The sequence below is a fragment of the Colletotrichum spaethianum genome (assembly GCF_022836535.1).
Source record: "Colletotrichum spaethianum MAFF 239500 DNA, contig05, whole genome shotgun sequence".
NCBI classification, from domain to species: Eukaryota; Fungi; Ascomycota; class Sordariomycetes; order Glomerellales; family Glomerellaceae; genus Colletotrichum; species Colletotrichum spaethianum.
The window spans coordinates 450,579-467,123 of NW_026054775.1; the positions used below are offsets into that span (position 1 = coordinate 450,579).

The 16,545-nt window shown below is 55.0% G+C and overlaps 3 protein-coding genes and 1 non-coding gene across 4 annotated transcripts; 2 read left to right on the forward strand and 2 right to left on the reverse strand.

The window, feature by feature from the left end:
• Window positions 1-4,104: 4,104 nt before the first annotated feature.
• ColSpa_02675 (mitochondrial inner membrane magnesium transporter MRS2) lies at window positions 4,105-5,937 on the reverse strand (the record flags this gene model as incomplete). The annotated part of the gene is made up of 3 exons (XM_049268887.1): window positions 4,105-4,570; window positions 4,636-5,267; window positions 5,326-5,937. The coding sequence occupies 3 exons, from the start codon at window positions 5,935-5,937 to the stop codon at window positions 4,105-4,107; spliced, it is 1,710 nt and encodes a 569-aa protein (XP_049124844.1).
• Window positions 5,938-6,569: 632 nt separating this feature from the next.
• ColSpa_02676 (uncharacterized protein) lies at window positions 6,570-7,837 on the forward strand (the record flags this gene model as incomplete). Its single annotated transcript, XM_049268888.1, has 3 exons — window positions 6,570-6,983; window positions 7,033-7,429; window positions 7,479-7,837. The coding sequence occupies 3 exons, from the start codon at window positions 6,570-6,572 to the stop codon at window positions 7,835-7,837; spliced, it is 1,170 nt and encodes a 389-aa protein (XP_049124845.1).
• A 583-nt stretch (window positions 7,838-8,420) lies between these two features.
• On the forward strand, window positions 8,421-8,510 carry ColSpa_tRNA_071. The gene is given in 2 exon segments: window positions 8,421-8,459; window positions 8,475-8,510. It is a non-coding gene; the product is annotated as a tRNA-Tyr (tRNA).
• A 4,493-nt stretch (window positions 8,511-13,003) lies between these two features.
• Window positions 13,004-15,133, reverse strand: ColSpa_02677 (G1/S-specific cyclin pas1; the record flags this gene model as incomplete). The annotated part of the gene is given in 4 exon segments (XM_049268889.1): window positions 13,004-13,808; window positions 13,835-14,204; window positions 14,216-14,677; window positions 14,740-15,133. The coding sequence occupies 4 exon segments, from the start codon at window positions 15,131-15,133 to the stop codon at window positions 13,004-13,006; spliced, it is 2,031 nt and encodes a 676-aa protein (XP_049124846.1).
• Window positions 15,134-16,545: the final 1,412 nt, after the last annotated feature.

Here is a 16,545-nt window from a genome sequence, read left to right on the forward strand (position 1 = left end):
GTTGGCGCCACATCAGACATGGCCTGATTTTGATACGTACCTCTCTCGCATGGCTCGAGTGGCTAACGAGGTACATGCACCGTACTGTCAGTACGGATGGGCCCCCGGCGAAATCAATGCAAGACGAGGTACCCTCGCTACCCAGATACACACGCAGATCAGGCGCCCCACCACGGACGGATGAGTACGTACCGCCCTACCCTAGCAGCACCTTACACTATGCTATTACCTGTACGTACATGCCGTGCATGCCTTGCCCTCTTTCTAGCATGCGACGACTGGACACTTCCAGATTATCCCAGGACTGCCTGCCTGGCCCGGCCTGGCCCGGCCTTACCTTCCGCCCCGCCGCGGCGCCAGCAGCGCCTTCCTTGCTTTGTCGAGTTGGCAACCACCGACCAGAAATGGTCCTGTTGCAGGGCATGGTGAAATCGTAGATTTGCATCTCATGCCGCCGCATCAATGATTCCCTGTTGCTCACGGACTCACCTCCCCGTTCAATCAAGCTTTCCGTCGAACTCCTTGACGAGCCCCTTTCTCCTTTCCTCTTCTTAACAGATGGACAACACGGAGCCGGGTTAGGCGCCGAGTGCTCCCTCGTACACGAAGCAACGGGCCGCCCTGCGAATACTTTCAGAGTGCCAAACCTACGGGAGGCTGCCGGTAGTGCTATTTCCTTTCATCGGCTTCCTTGACGGCCTACCGTTGACCGGCTATGAGCAAACACGACCGTCTCCCCAGACAGATACAGGCTCTGAAGCAGCCGGTACAATCTCCAAGTCTACATAATTGCATCCGAGTCGTTTGCACTACACACCCTTGGCCCCCTGTCCTTCCCTTTCGGTTGTGTCCCTCTTTCTTCGTCATCATTCTTGTTTGCTTGTCTCGCCCGTTCCCTTCCTCGATCCTTGTATGTTCCTAGTCCCAGTTTGTTTACCACACCGTCGTCGATCCGCGACGTCCCCAGCAACCTCCCCCAGTCGTCGTTGGCCGTTGGTTCTAGGACACCTTCGCAGCTTTACCGAACCCGAAGGTCAATGCTTGGTCAACACTCCTACAGTGTGCAGACATTCGCATTGTCGACTCTGGCTGGAAAGGGGCATGTCGGACGGGACGTGAACATCAGCTCACTCCTCCAACAGAACCTCCATCCCAGCTCTGCGCGACCGGGATGCAGCTCGAATGGCCGCCGGCATACGCAATCGTTAGACCGGCACTACTCAGCTTCCTCTCGGCCATAGTCTCCCATTGTATCACGGACGTCCGCATATGCTATTGGGTTAACAATTGCTGACTCTACCAAGGCGTATAAGGCATAGACAAACAACGTCGGGGTTCTTTCAATTGCCCTTCGTTGCCCATTGGCGACCGGCAGCCCCCCGTGGCATCGCGATTGCCATTTCCCCCACTAAGGGCAGTAACTTCGAAGGTCTGGACTCCAAAAGTTGTATTGGCGGTACCTGAAAACCTTGGATGTCAACCGCTCGCCATTTTAGCTTTTGGAACGTCCGTGAGACTCACAGGATCGGCAATAAGGTCGGCTGGTGGCCTAAGCTTCCTTAGCTTTCTGCAGGGGTTACGATCAACCATGACTCTGGAGCTTGCCCATTTCCCCCCCGGCAGACTAACGCCTTGACTCGTTTCCAGATTATGCATTCTGAAGAAGCTCCAATCAACATTGATTCCTCAACTCTAATTGCGCTACTACAGAAACCATGCAGCTGCAATCTTTGCTTGACTCCGCACAGAAAGTCGTACGGAATTCCACTACTAGTGCGCACTCCGTTCCGGACCCACACTGGCCGGATGACCTCCGGGCTTATATCCGGCCCCCATTCTTAAGGCTACTGCTTACTTTGATATGGACTCGCCAGGCTCGCGAACCTATGGCTTCACGCTCGAGCTCTCAGCAATCTACAGGGTAATCATCTGTGCTCTTCGCAATTGCGCTTCTCATCCTTGTCACAAGTCGGATACGTCGTCCTCGTAGGGAATCGTGTATTCCCACCCTTGGCCGTAACTCGCAGCTCTTCCGTTGATCCGGTGCCCGTTATCAACTGGCAGCGAACATGGGAAATGATGGTCTGTGCCTCCCATACCCGAGGGTTGTTGCTATGAATCAGCTCCGTCACGCCTTTCCAAGCTGCTGACGACCGCCAAGTAAACAGAAAAGGTAGCAATGGAGAACAACAACGCCCAACTTGTAGGGCCTTTGTAGGAGTGTATTTGCAGAAACGCACATTCCTCATATACAATCTTGCTGAGGATACTGGTCCGAGATCAATCCGCTCGCTCTCGCCTTCGCTTCGGAGCTCCAGCCGGTCCTATCAGGGCGCAAGATAGCGGAGGCAGGAAACGTAGACGAGGTACCGCATCACGATGTACCCGTGCGACATGGAGAAACTAGCCTAGTTAGCATGGTCCCTCTGATCGTCCACACGGTAAGCACTAGAGGGTTTTTTCTCAAGCAAAGACTTGATGTTGCATCTTTCAGCTCTTCGTCAACGACTGATGCCTCAGCGGTACTCGTATTCAACCACGCAGGGGTTCGAGTCTAGCATGGGAATTACGCGTGGCCAAAGGCATCAAGGTCTTGAAGCACACCGCCCACTATCAGTCTACAGCGGACTATCATTTCTTCAGATATGCCGGCCGGCATCTCGTCAGTCCATGCTCGTCGAGTCCGAGTCAGTTGTGCGTGCCATTCGGGACACCAAAGTAAGACTAGCCCTGGCTGGCCACGTCTCGGCCGAGCTTCCTCGAAAGTTGTTGCAGACTCGATGCAAGATCGCAGTCCAGGTCTGCCAAACTGCTGGCCGCTCATGCAAGGAGCTCTGGTCCTTCTGCGGCCCCTTCTTCATTTTGCTGTCCTCTTCCACCGTATCCGTTAGTGCCTTACGTCTGCTGATCTGTCGGCTCATGAGCAGCAAACTAGCCTTCTCCTGGCTGTCACAAACTTTAGCTTCGCCCAATTCGTTCGACTTGCGAGGAGTCAAATTCCGACTCCGGTGACACATAGTCGAGGCGATTGGCTAAACTTGTCTTCAGAGGCGGAGGGGCCGACAATCTCACGAGACGAGACGTTTTGTTTGGTGGTTTCTATTTGTTGCAATCTCTTTCACATATTTCATGTCACGGCAAAGATTTCTGTGCTAGACTGGTCTGGCCGTTTCCGGCCTACTCTCATTCCTTTCCGTCAAACTGTCAATCAAAGAAACCTTTTGTTTATTTTCATTCTAGCGTTCTCCGTTCGGATTCCTTCCCCCCTGTCTCGATGGATTGGGAAAAGAGAGGGAGCCGGGGCCCGCCACCAGGCGCCGCATTTGGCTCGGCGGGGACACCGGCGTCATAACCCTCCTCCGGTGAGCCGGCGGGCATTCCCCGTCTAGTTTTTGGGAATGATTTCCAATGGTTTCTGGTAATGGGGGGCAAAAGCCCAGACGTAATTAACTCGCAACACTTTTTTTTTGTTGACACATTTTGGTCACAGACACGCAACGTGTCTTGGAAGAGCCGGACTCCGAGAGTTACAGGAGCCTTTTCATTTCCTGTACGAAACTTTGCCTCGTCTGTTGTTCTACTGGCTGGGGGTATAGGTACATTTCCTGATGTATAGGGCTCCTCGCCGCAAGCCGGCAAGTAAATATTGGGGAGACCCTTTTCCATACAATGAGCTGAGAAGATGGGTGGGGGATTCGCTGTTCCCACATGTGGTTTGGTGCAATATACAGATATGGGTATGTGTGTGTGTGTATGTACATATGGTACAAAATTATAGTATAGGAGAGAAACGAGGCCGTGAGGTGAGGGCATGCTGCTCGTGTCGCTTGTCGATTCAAGGTCGCCCTTTTGCTCCGCCCTCTTCGCTCTTTCGCGTCCATCCGCCTCCATCCGGAACGCCGTATATACACCGTTCAAAGGTTAAGGTTTTCGCATCTGCGTCAGTCTCTCGCCCAGGGATCTCCACCGGTCAGGACCTCGTGAGAGAAAGGGGGGCACTACAACGCTTACGGCGTACGCGCCAGCAAGCAGGAAAACCTAGCGTGCTTTCGTTCCCTTTGCCTCCGCCTTGATACGTTGTTCTCTCTTTTACCCCCGCCCGCTTCACTGGAACCACTTTTTGGTGGTCATCTTTGCGTTGGCGGCCGCGGCGGCCTTCTGGTTCGTCACGCGGCGGAACTTTTCGCGGTTCCGGGCATCGAGCAGGCCCACGGGGCCGTCGTCCTGGAACCAGTGCTGGCCCGCGCTGACGCTCGGCTGCGCCGCCGCCGACGACGAAGTCAACTGCCGGCTGCTCCGGGTCAGGGGCCCGCGCTCGTCAAACATCATCTTGACGCGCTGGACCTTGCGCAGCTTGACGAGGCCGTACCAGCAGACGATGAGGGAGCAGATGGTCGAGGTGATTGTGACGCCGGCAAAGCCCCAGTTAGTGTCCTCGATGAAGTTCTCGAGGTTCATGCCGTACAGGCCCGCGAGGAAGGTGCCCATGGCCAAGCCGAGGGTGCCGACGCTGAATTTGAGGTCGAGAAGCATAAGGGCGTTACGGTTGGCGTCAAGGATCGCGCGGATGCTGTGGTTCATGTTAGCAAAGACATTTCTTTGAACAGCGAACAAGGTCGGGTGAGAAGGGCTTACATCTCCTCGGTGTTGCGGATGCCAGACACCAAGTTCTGCGCCTCCTGGACGATTTCGTCGCAGAGCTTGTTGTACGACTCGAGCAGCAGCTCCACCTCGGTGTGGTCGTCGATGCCGCGGTAGAGGTCGTGCGCCTTCTCGGTCAGGTACATGGCGGCAAGGTCGTCGTCGGCCTCGAGCAGCTCCTCGATGGCGTCGCGCACGAGCTTGGCCTTCTGCTCAAAGGTACTCACCCGCTTGGACAGGATGAGCAGGACACGCAGCTTGTGCCGGTCGATGTCGTCCTCAAGCTCGCTGAGGAGGCGGATGACGGGGTCCCGTACGGACTCGAAGTCGGCCTCGAGCTCCGAGGTGACGGAGGTCAACACCGCCTCGAGGGCGCGGAACTCGTACGGCAGGCCGTTGACGCCGCCCTGGACGTTCTTCTGCTTGAGCTTGCCCTGCAGGTCGTACATGAAGGCCGACTGCGGGTATGACGTCTTGGAGCCGTACACGTCGAAGAGCAGCACGCGGTCCTTCTTGATCAGGACCTTCAGGTGAAGCAAGTTGAGAAGGATCGCGGACTGGCGGACGAGGATGTGAGGCAGATTGGAGGAATCAATCTTTCGCAGGTCGCGGGGTAGCAGTCCGTACTATAGTCATCCCGTCGTCAGCGTCTATAGAAATCCCATCTTTGTGTTGAAGCCTTACCTTTGCGATGAGCTCCGTCTTCTTGAACTCGCCATCCACCAAAATCACCTCGCCGTTCTCGTCCACCTCAGTGCATCGCAATCTGGGTTCCAGCGCGGCCTTCGCCGTCAGTATGCGGCGGCTGTTGAACATGGAGCCGGCTTCGCCATCGTCGTGGAAGGGGAGGTCGTTCGGCTTCAGCGCCTTGGCTCCTCTCCGGCCTCTTACACCCCAGAGCCTCTCCTTCCACGTCCGGGGCGGCGCCGAGGAGTCGTCGCCGCAGGCATCTCGTCTCGCGCAGGTTGTGCTGAAGAATGCGACGGGCGAGGAGGGTAATTCGGTTGCCCTGCGCTTGCGGCTCACCCGGGTGGTGACGGAGTTGGAGCTGAGAGGTGAAGCTGGGAGGAGCTCGGGTCCCCTACAGCTTGTCGAAATCGACCTCGTCCCTATCCTAGAAAGTCTCCTTGCAAGGCATTGGGGATTCGGGGCCGGTCGGACTGAGCTGGGTCGAATGGCAGCAGCCGCTGCTTCAGCACATTGAGTCCGACTGAAAATCGAAGAGGCCTCCGTTTGCGATCGCAGAAACCGCAGCAGGCTCGTCGAGGGCACCGGGGCTCGAATCGCTGGAGGCATTGTGACGGACCGACGCTACACAGTCCCCTTGTCCGGAGATGTGTGAGAGCTTGGGAGGTCGTCAGTTTACTGTCGGATAAACTCGAGTGACGAGACGATTGGCAACGCAAGCTCTCTCTCTGCTGCCACTGACACTTTTTTTTCTTGGACGTTTTACCGCGCAGCAACATTCAAGTTGGGTCCACGTGCACGGTTCAGGTGACACGTCCTGTTTTTTGACATCATTCTGCACTGTCGTCGCACGGTACGGCGGAATCCACTGACTGAAATCTCGAGACCCTCTCACTAATGCTTTGACGATAGTGACGATGAAATGTTTTCGTAGACAACAACGTTCGGGTCTCCCTTTTCACTTACGACGTTCTTCCTTATGTCTTTTTCTCGCATGTTCAATTGTCAACCACTTCGTCGCTGGCCCGTAAGAGGCCAAACTTAGGAGACACAAGGTTTTTCACTTACACAATTCGTACTTCAGCTCTGGTTTTCTATTGAACCGCCCTCGTACCCCACACTCAACTCAGCTTGACAAGTTCGGCAGCTCTATCAGAACTTCTTCTGAGATGACACCGTCGAGATAGGTTCACTTTGGGGACACGGGAGCCAGCGGAAAGGGGCGGCCAAATTGGCGGATCATGCAGTTAACCCCTATCAAAGTCAGAGGCAAGCGTGGCAAAGCCCCTTCGTCAAAGACACCAGTCAAACAACCGGCGCAGAAACGGACTTCACGGCTTTCGAGTCGCTTGACATCCAAGCGCAAGTCGCTCCTGGAGCGACAACTGCCTCTCGAAATTATCGAGCGCATCTTTGTCCTCAGCGAGAACCTCAACTTCCCCCGTTGTAGCCCCCTCGTCGGTCGTCTACTCTCTGGGAGATCCACTCTCGTCAACCTCCTCATCGCGGCATTCCATCCTACTTGGGACTGTTGGTTTGGTGTTCACAGGCGGCTGGTAAAGACGGCCTTGAAGCGTGGCGCCACAGAAGACTTGAGCAGAGTTTGGCGACATGAGAGCTTTCCCGAGTTCTTTCCAGGAGATCCAGATTTACAGGTATGGCAAGCTCGTACTAGAAAATTTCAGGTCACTAACCAGCTCTCAGTCTTCTGTGTTAGCATCCCATTGGGTTAATGTGGACATTGTATTCGACGCCCGGCAGGTCTGGGCCTGGCGCTTCGCTCGCAACAGGTGGTATTCACATTCTCACGTTGGTCCAAAAGACGAGGAGACAGACCAGGTCAGCTCCTTAGACTCGCCTCACGACCGAGTTGGCGGTTTTGGTCACTTTGATTCGAGGGGCTGCTTCGACTATGACTGGCTCGCGTACGGGCTCAACGGCTCAAAACCCGCTCTCGACTTTTATGTCGATGTGCACCCAAAGACAATTATCCCCGATGGCCTCATTACGGGGCCATGGACGCCAGAGCAGCAGAAACTTCTCTTTTGGCTTCGGAGAGGTGGCGCAAAGATTCAAGCTGAACATCAGACCTGGGAGGCAAGTTGACTGACCCTTCGACGTGACTTGAAAAGTGAGCTGTGAGCTGACAGACAAGCAGACTCTGCGGGTTGGTCTTCAGAACGCTGTTACCCACCGGAATCCAGGAAATCTGGACGGACGTCTGATGCATATGCTACTCCTGCTGGACGATTTCTTCCCCTCGCAAGGGCTCGAGGATAACCTGTCTCTCTGGCCGCTAGATGTCTTGGAGGAGGAACATGCCAAAGTGGTCACACTGCTTGAGGCCAGGAAACGCAGCAAGGCCGGCCCCCTGTCCGAGCTCGTCCAACTTGAGAAGCGCATGGTTGACTACCACCGACGCGAAGTCGATCTCCTCACGTCGAGACTGAGTCGAAATGAACGTCTAGCGCCGCACTCGATGCTGGCTGGTGGTTTCATGCCTCGTTAAAGAAGTCACTGAGACTCAGAGAAGGAGGAACCGTACATACGCAAGGAGCATGGTCTGCTTCTGTATACATCTCCATGGCTTACTGAGGAATGATTCTTGTTGTCTAATATAATGCACCGGGCGAGGAGGGATCTGGCTTTAGACGCGAGGAAGAGGCTTCGATGGGAGGTCATCTAATACTAAGGTATTGAGAGCATCTCAAGGGCTTGGGTGTCTTTATGAGATGAAATGCACTCATATTTGATGGGCATCAAAGCTAGCATACCGAAACGACCAAAACGGTGTATCAGAGCCTCCTTTCTTGTCCTACGTTGTCGTTGGTTACCAACCACTACCAGGAATCAGGTCCGCTAGTGCCCAACTCTGTCATTCTCATAACTCCTCAACTCGACCTGTGAAGAGCCTTGAGTGGCATTCCAGGGTCTTCCTTTCCTTGTAGATGCCTCGGAGCACAAGAGCAAATAATTTACGACGGTGTTTGATCGCAAGCAGCCGTCGCCCACCTTGCTGAGGATATAGAGCCCACAACCCGCCGTCGTTGACCAGCAGTCAGCCAATCATTCACACGATCCAGTCGTGTTTCCTCCGAATGGTGTAGTTGGTTCATCACGTTCGACTGTAATGGGTTTCCAAGATGATCGAAAGGTCCCTAGTTCGATTCTGGGTTCGGAGATGTTCTTTTTTGTGTGTTGTTGCGGATGTAATCCGACTAACCCGGTTTACCTCTGCACCTGTGGCTCCTATTCACAATTCAAGTCTGCATTCTTAGGTCGGCATGAAGCAACACGCAGCATATCAAGCATGGCCATTCTTCTGCATCAAGTCCAAGATGGTTCAATTCAAAGATGTGGAACTCTGTGCTTGGTTCCTTCCGAGTCCCTTATCGCAGATGGTATGTAAGCCTTCCCCACTCAAGCCCCTGACCACTTGGTCCCTGTCGCGGAGATGGCATCTCTTCTGGAGAATGTGACACTGGCACTCTAGTCCCCAGTCTTCCGAGTAGTTGCTCAAAGTACGCACCGGATGAGAAGAGACAAATGACAACTCAAAGCTCCGTCGCCCTATATTTCGGCTCTGAGCGCCAAACCTCCTACGATGAGTCTCCGAACGAACCTGAAGTACAAGAGGAATGCCAACGAAAGGAGTCACCACCTTGATACTTGGCGAACCATTGTGATCGCAGTCAGACGATAAGTGTATGAGGTTAAAGCCACTGTAACATACGTTCCTCTAGAAGCGGCAAAGAGACTTTATGTCCTTGCGACCGAGAAGTCTGTGAAATGAGACCATCGCTCGATCAGGGGAGGAGATATTGGCATCCAACTGAAGCGGGCTGTCAAGAGATATTGTACTCGAGCTGCAACCGCTTAGTAGGATCAAAAGGCCAACAAGTTGCACTTATTAGAGCATGCCGAACAACCTTGAGCGCCAGTGGTTTCTGTGTCCTTAATTTCGAGCACACTCTGCTTATGAAGAGGTCCTTATGTTTCCAACAAGATGTGGACGAACGCCCTCGGCCAGCTGAGGGGGGCAATTGTACGCTGGCGAGACATCAGAAAAGAGATAACAGACTGGGCCATGAGCGGTCAGTGTTGTAGTGGTACCCATATCCCCTTGAAGCGTAAAGACAAGGACAACTGCTGATTCAGGATGCGCCAAATCTGGATAGAAAACCCCTGTCTCCGAATGTCAGGTACGAGACCTTACCTTACAGATGCTTCCTTTTCGTCTCTCTGGACGTGTAACTGGAATGCGCAAGGACGAGCCCCTCGAGCACCGCCGACCAGAAAGAAAGATTTTGGTGGCTGTTCTTTCCCACTATACGATGGCCAATTTCGAACGTGTATCCTGTAGTAGAGATGTTCCTCTGGCTTTGAGGGGAGATGTAAATGCGCTTTTGGCAGGCTTGACATGTGAGAAGATACACCCAGGGCCAACAAGTTGGGCGTAGGCTCCAGGCCAACATGCTTCGAGTCAACGAGACCTTCCTTGGCAGCCAGTCAATCGGATGAGCCAAACTCCATGAGGTGGTCTCATGGGATGCCAATGATGAGAGATATGGACTGGAAGGACATCGAGCCGCCTTTGGGGTGAGAGTGCCAATACGATGTGGACGCAGCAAAAACGGCTTGAGCCGTACTCAACAAAGAGTCTCCGTGCACCATTGGTGATGGGAATCATGGACTTAAACCCCGTTGTGAATTCCACGACCTGGGAAACGACGAGAAACAGCCCTTGGCAACGCTGGGCCCCAAAAGACATGGAAATACTTGGTGAGGCGCCGTGATAACAGCAGATGGCCTTCTCTAAGCCTCCCCTGTTGAAGCACCGGCAGACGCGCGCTCGGTGCAACTGCGTCTACTTCGACCGCATCTCAGGATGACCTGGCACCTTCGCCCTCGTCTACGCCCTAACAAGTGCGACAGACTAGAGGACGTGGAGTGTGAGATGCGACTGGTCCTTACCGTCTCTGGGCCCTTCTGACATCGAACTATCCGGTTCAAACGGAATGACAAAGCAGAACTGGACACTCGCCCACAGTTCTCATAGCCGCTACGTTCCACTTGCCGCGCACATGCACTCCAATTCCAAAGGGTGTCGTCGAGACAGGCTATCGAGACGCGTTCTCACAAGGAGCGTCGCGTCTCAGAAAATACATCATCCGGAAGACCCGGCTCCCAACATCTGGCCGGCGTTGACACGTCGCCGACAGAGACCCTCTGCAGCCCCCGCGGCACGCACTTGCGTATTTCGGGCACATCCATCTCCCCAAACATCCTCAATCCGTCTCGCCGACGTGCTGTGTGACATGTCCCCCACAAGACATCGGCGAGCCGTATCAGGCAGGTCGGCAGAGCTCAGACTGCCCACCGTTATGCCGTGTGCACTTGCATAGATAACCCTCAGCCCTATGTCGAAGACTTCCGCTGCCGAGTGAGCCATCCGGCCAGAGTCTCAACCTCGAAGGAACAGATATCGCCGAGAGGAACTCGCTGTGAAGGACGCCCGGTTCGGGGTAGATGTCGAGCGAGAAGCCATCGCCACCACCTCCGGCGTCCCAACCTGGCATCTGGCATCTCGACCGCGCAACTGCTCCCCTCATACATTCCCGCAAGACTTCCAAGAACATCCACGCGCAGCGTGAGAATACCCCACCAGCTCGCGAGCTAGGCAGGCAGGAAGCAGTACCTGATGAACACACCAACTTGTGACAACCGCCAGCGACCACGCCGCAAACACTGCCTCGCAGCCTAGCAGACCTTGTAGAACCTCTCTGTGTCTTTCTCCCAAGGTAACCTCGCAATCCAGGCTTCTGGGCCCATCGTAACATCGGTAAACTTCCCCTTCCCCTTACACAGCGTCCCGAGGACAGCGGGTACGACGCGGACTTCGCTGTTTTCTGAGCGTAGGCCTCAAACACTCGTATAAGGCCTCCCCGACGTCAATCAACATCCCGAACACCACTCGGTGACATTCTTCCAAGCGCTGTTGAGGACGCTAGGCCATCCCACATGGCATCCACGTCGGCGGTACAGACCAAACAAATCGAACGCCCTCGCCCCTCTTCATCATCCCCTGTTCCGTGAATGCGTGGCTCGCTGCCCGAGATGCCCTCACGCATCAGAATGAATCATCTCCCGTGCCCATTTCAAACGGCGCCAGGCCACCGTTTCACCCAGGACCCTCTTCGAAACCGTAGCCTTAACGTTCGATACCTCTCCCGGGCGGCCAAAAGTGCCAATCGTCGAAGTACCTTCCGTCAGCCAACCGTGAAGACCGTTCGTTACCAGGCCCCTCCCCTTTGGACCCCCTTCGTGCGTTGGCCGGCCCAGTCCATTCGGGCCAGTTAGCGTAAACAGCAATAGTCATATGACAGACACCTTGCCCTGTCGCATAGTGAAGGAGTTGTCCGCCCCTACCTACCCTTCCTGGACAGATCCCAGGGGGGGTGTTGAACCCACCGCGTGGAAGCGAGGGTAGCTGGTGTGTAGTGGCGGGCGGGCGGTATGACTCACATTTCAAACCACACGCGCGCCATTATCGCCGACGAACCATCGGTGTTGCTATGCCGGGGGCGCTCGCACCACCGCCAGCAAAACACCAACGAATGACATCTTACGTTGCCCCTCACCCTGGTTTCACCAAACCGGTTGGCCTGGTCAGTTGGGTTCCCTCTGATTGCCTCTGTCCTCAGACCGCCCCAAAACATCAGGCCTCAAAAAAGTCGCGAGACGTCATCGTTGGCTCCGTTGTGCAAGTGCCCTGGTCCAACGCATCAGTCAAACCGTTCACATCGCGTTACCAACTTCATTCAGCATACGTATCGGAGGTTTCCCGTTGCATCAAGTAAGCAGCGGACAGGTACCGGGTGTACCAGTATCCTGCCCTCTCACGGAGCACATATCAACGAGGCCGTCTCTGGCCAAGGGTACACACGAGATCATTCGGTTCCGAATCTGGTAGATTTTGATTGATAGGCCTGACAAAGCAACAACTCGTCTCTTGGTCCAAAAAGCTAGCTATGAATCTCTCGAATATAGCTTCATCGCTTTCTTTGAAGTTGTAGTAACACGTGCTATGTCGTCTCGATCCTGTGTGAAACTTTTCGATGACCGCGGCGGGTGACTTGTCTCCGCGCGCAGCGAATGAGATGTGTCTCGTTGGGCTCGTTCTGGTCGCCCCTTTCGGATCTCCCGTCGAGCGCCCAATCACACATTCCCAGACTCTGATCGCGGGCGGTTCGACTCGAAAGACCCATCATCCCCGTCCCAAAAGATAGATAGGCCGAGGTCCTGCTATCATCGGGCTAACAAACGAAGGAAACATAATTCAAACGCGAAATCGACTTTCTTCTTGGGGTGATCGTACAAACACACAAGTGCGGCAAACAACCGCCATAAGATCCCTCTTCGCCATCCACCTCCCAAATGCCTGGGTCCTTTGATGATGCATGCAAGATTACCACGCTTTTCGTGCCGTTCCCTGACGCCATCTAAGCTGTTCTAAGGACTTGATGAACCGCCAGGTGGTATCACTCTTTCCGTTCCCCGCCGCCCCGTGTGAAGTTTCGTTTTAACAAAGGAAAAGGAGGATAATGCACAAGAAGGTCAAGGTGCGTTTGACAATTGACCGTGGGGTATCTCGGGAAGTTTGCACAAAACGTGCTTAGTTGAGGATCCCGTCCCACATGCCAGGTCCGCGGTATCCATCGATTGAGTGAAGGGCCGTCTCGTAGGCCGGTGTCGCTTCGTTGGCGCAGCATACGCGCTTGCGAGGGGAGCCTCGCTCGTTCATGGTCATGGGGCCGCCAGTTCTGGGGCGAACCAGAGACTGGGTCCATTGTTTGCCAGAGTAGTTGCCCGACAGCATATCACGAACATTCTCCTGAAGGGAGGTGTCGACGATCGAGACACCACGAGCCCGCTTGCGCGAGGACATGGCAGTCGGGGTGGCGTCGTCAGAGCGGTAGTTCTGGAGTTCTTGGAGTGCTCGCGCGGCATCGTTCGCGGGATCGTGAACCATGTCGTCCAATTCGCGTTCTCTTTGAGCCAAAGGAGTGTCCAACGACATATCGCCGAGTTTTCCCACCGGGCCGGTGTAAGACTCAGGCGACGACGTGATGCAATTCTCTTCGTAGTCTTCAGGAACCGAGGCGATCGTCGGTCTCAGGCTCGACCTCTCACTGCACAGCTTCGCGGACCGGAATCGCGCCTGGACACCCAAGTTGGGGGCCGGCGCGCTAGCCAGTGACGAAGCAGATGAGATAGAGGAAGAGCGCGAAGTTCGCGACGAATCGGAAACCATAGATTCGGGAGAAGACGCAGTCGAGATTGAGGTGGCGAGAGAGGATCGGCGAACAGGGAAATATCCCTGAGGCGACGAGGTGTTCTGAACAGGCCAGCGATCCAGGCATTGCGTAGCACTGACGCAGGAAGCCTGAGCCATGGCAAGACCCATGGAGCTACCTTTGCTACCAATGTGACACGCAGCACTCACGGCAGGAGTGCTGTATCCGCTTGACTGGGGCGTAAGCCGGGGGTGGGAAGCAGACCGAGAGCGGGGGCCAGCCGACCCGGAGTATATACAGTGGCCGGAGTAGGCTCCATGATGGTCGGGGTTTGAAATGATCGCGGGGTAGGAGTAAGCTCTGCCGAGTCATAGCCCAATCCGCAGGCGCCAGTGGCAGCCAGAACGTCTTGAGTAGCCGAAAGCATGGTGCGATGGCGGGGCAAGCTGCGGGGGGTGGGGTTGGCGTGCGCCGTTGGGATCAGGCCTTCGATGTTGTCCAACTCAGGGTTCAGTTTGAGAATGACCATCTTCCAGTTCGAGCTTTGCTGCGCATACCACTGGGCCGAGGTTCCGGGAGCTGGGGGAGACGGGGCGTGTACTTCAGGACAATTTCGGTCCATCGCTGGAAGACCTCGTCGGTGATGTGCAATTTCCAGTCAACCGCCAGCAAGAAAGCAATCTCGTTCTGGTTGATTTCCGCAGTGTTGAGTCCTGAAATCTTACTCCAGGCTCGCGCCGAGTAATTCCGATCTTGGAGATACTTTGAAGCCAAAATGAGTGCAGCAAGGAACATACGACGACCACACTGAAGCGCGCGGCACTCATGCTTATCATCGGGCTGTTCCATCGTGAAATCATGCTTGGGGACGTGAGGCTTGATCAGAATCAAGTAGTACAGGGCAACTTGCAAGGTAGAGTAGCTGGTGCGCGAGCGGCGCAGGGTCTCCTGGATGAAGGTGCGCAGCGGCAGCACCGCCTTGCTACCAAGCTCATTGCGGCAGACGACAGAGGAGAGGGGCCAAATAGCCTCAACAATCTGGGTCGACGAATCTAGAAGGGATAGAGGGTCAGGAAACATCTCGATTGCGCGCTTATCTCCTGCTGTAGCTTACCGACGAGGTTGTCGACGAAGTTGACCTTGCGTTCCGACTGTCGGACCAGAGTCGGAGGTGCTCCGGAGCGAGTATTGCCTGCACCAGTCCGTCTCGGGTTTTGTCGCAACTCCTGGGGGACAGCAACGGGGGCTTGCTGGGCAGGTTGTTTGGCCCAGGGGCTTGTGAATCTAACAGCAGAGTGGCACGTAGCTGAAGGACGCGACAAGCAATACGAGTCGGTCGAATCAGAGTCGGATGCGTTGGTGGGGGAAGTTGAAGTAGAGGATTGGGAGGAAACAGCAGACCAAGCCGAGCCTGACGAGGTCGAGGTCAGGGACTCGGCAGAGGAGCTGTAGGTATCGTTTCGGTAGGTGCTGATGAAAGCCGACGAATTATCGTCGACGTACTTCATCTTGGATGTAAGGCGGGGGGGAGTTTGGCGTTTGGAGATTCGAAGTAGGACGTACCTCCAGTCGCCGTCAAGCTAAGTCAACCGGGTAAACCGTTCAAGGGTTCGTATGAGCAGATCGTGATACCGTATCGAGAACGCGAACCTCGCAGCAGCATACAAAGGCTGCGGCAAAGTTCTTGGGAGTTGTAGATAGGGAAGGCGGCTTCTAGACGCGAATGTCCAAAACCGACTTTACACGAACGATCAAACCGGAAGACGAAACAAGACAGGCGACTGGAGTAGAGTTTGTAATTCGAAGAGGCATCGTTGGTTTAATGCATCTAACAGGAGTGGAGAGGGGGTTCCTGGTTATTTGGTGAGCTACTGCAGAGCCACCATGTGGTTCAAGATGCAATGCGATGCGACAGGGTGATGGTGATAGGTGATGGTGATGATAGAGGATGGTTGTAGGCGAGGTCGGAGTCGGAAGGGTAGGGCAGAGGTTGAAGGGAGAAGGTGAAGTGAAGTGAGGCGAGGGTATGCAAGGTACGGCCAAGTGTGGCTGCGAGGAGAGGTTATATCCAAGCAGGATGGGATGATGTGTGACTCTTTTTTCGCCTTGCGCCGTAGTATCTTGAACGTGTTCAGAGGGGCGACTTGGGCTGGCGTGACGAAGTCGGAGGGCCCCTTTGGGTGGCTCAAGTCTGGCTTCGGGACCCAAGTTGGGTGTGGATGACTCTTTCGGGAATGGGGTGGCGAAGGGGGTGTACCTGGTTTGTTGCCGCCCAGGCAGGTGGCTCCAAGTGGCAGGCAGAGATGGGGGGGAAGGAGAGAGGCAGGAAAGTGCGTGCGTGTGTGTGCGGGAGAGGAGTGGTGGCAGCCTAGGGAAGGCCGAGAAGGGGACCCGGGGGTAACAGGGGGGTGAGGGTGCGAGTGGTCCGGTTGAGTGCGTGATCGCTCTTGGGGGGCCAGAACGAACAAGGAGGAGAGACAGACAAGCGAGAAGGTTGCTGCGGCTGCTGCTGCTGGCTGCGCGCTTCTTGCTTGCTTGCTTGCCTGGCCTTCTCCTTGTCTCGTTCGTGTTGTGGATGCTGTGCTGTGCTGTGCTGCGCAAAGTGTCTTGTTACTCACCTATGCAGGCAGTGCTGAGAGACCCTCGGATGGAGAAAGCTCTTGGCGACTACAGAGGAGTGTGGCGAAGAAAGTGCTGGGTCAGCTGAGTTGACAGAGACGCCAGGTTGGAAAGATGAGTCGTAATCGTCGTGTGAGTTGTCGTCGTAGCCTTGCCGGAGCAAATGATTAAAAAAGAGTGAGTACAAGGTAAGAGCCGAAATATGGTTGCAGGGTATCGGAAATTTTGAAAGGCAAGGAATGAGTAACTTTGGGAGATGGAAGGCGTGGAAACGCTGGTAGGCAGGTAGGCAGCAGAGGAT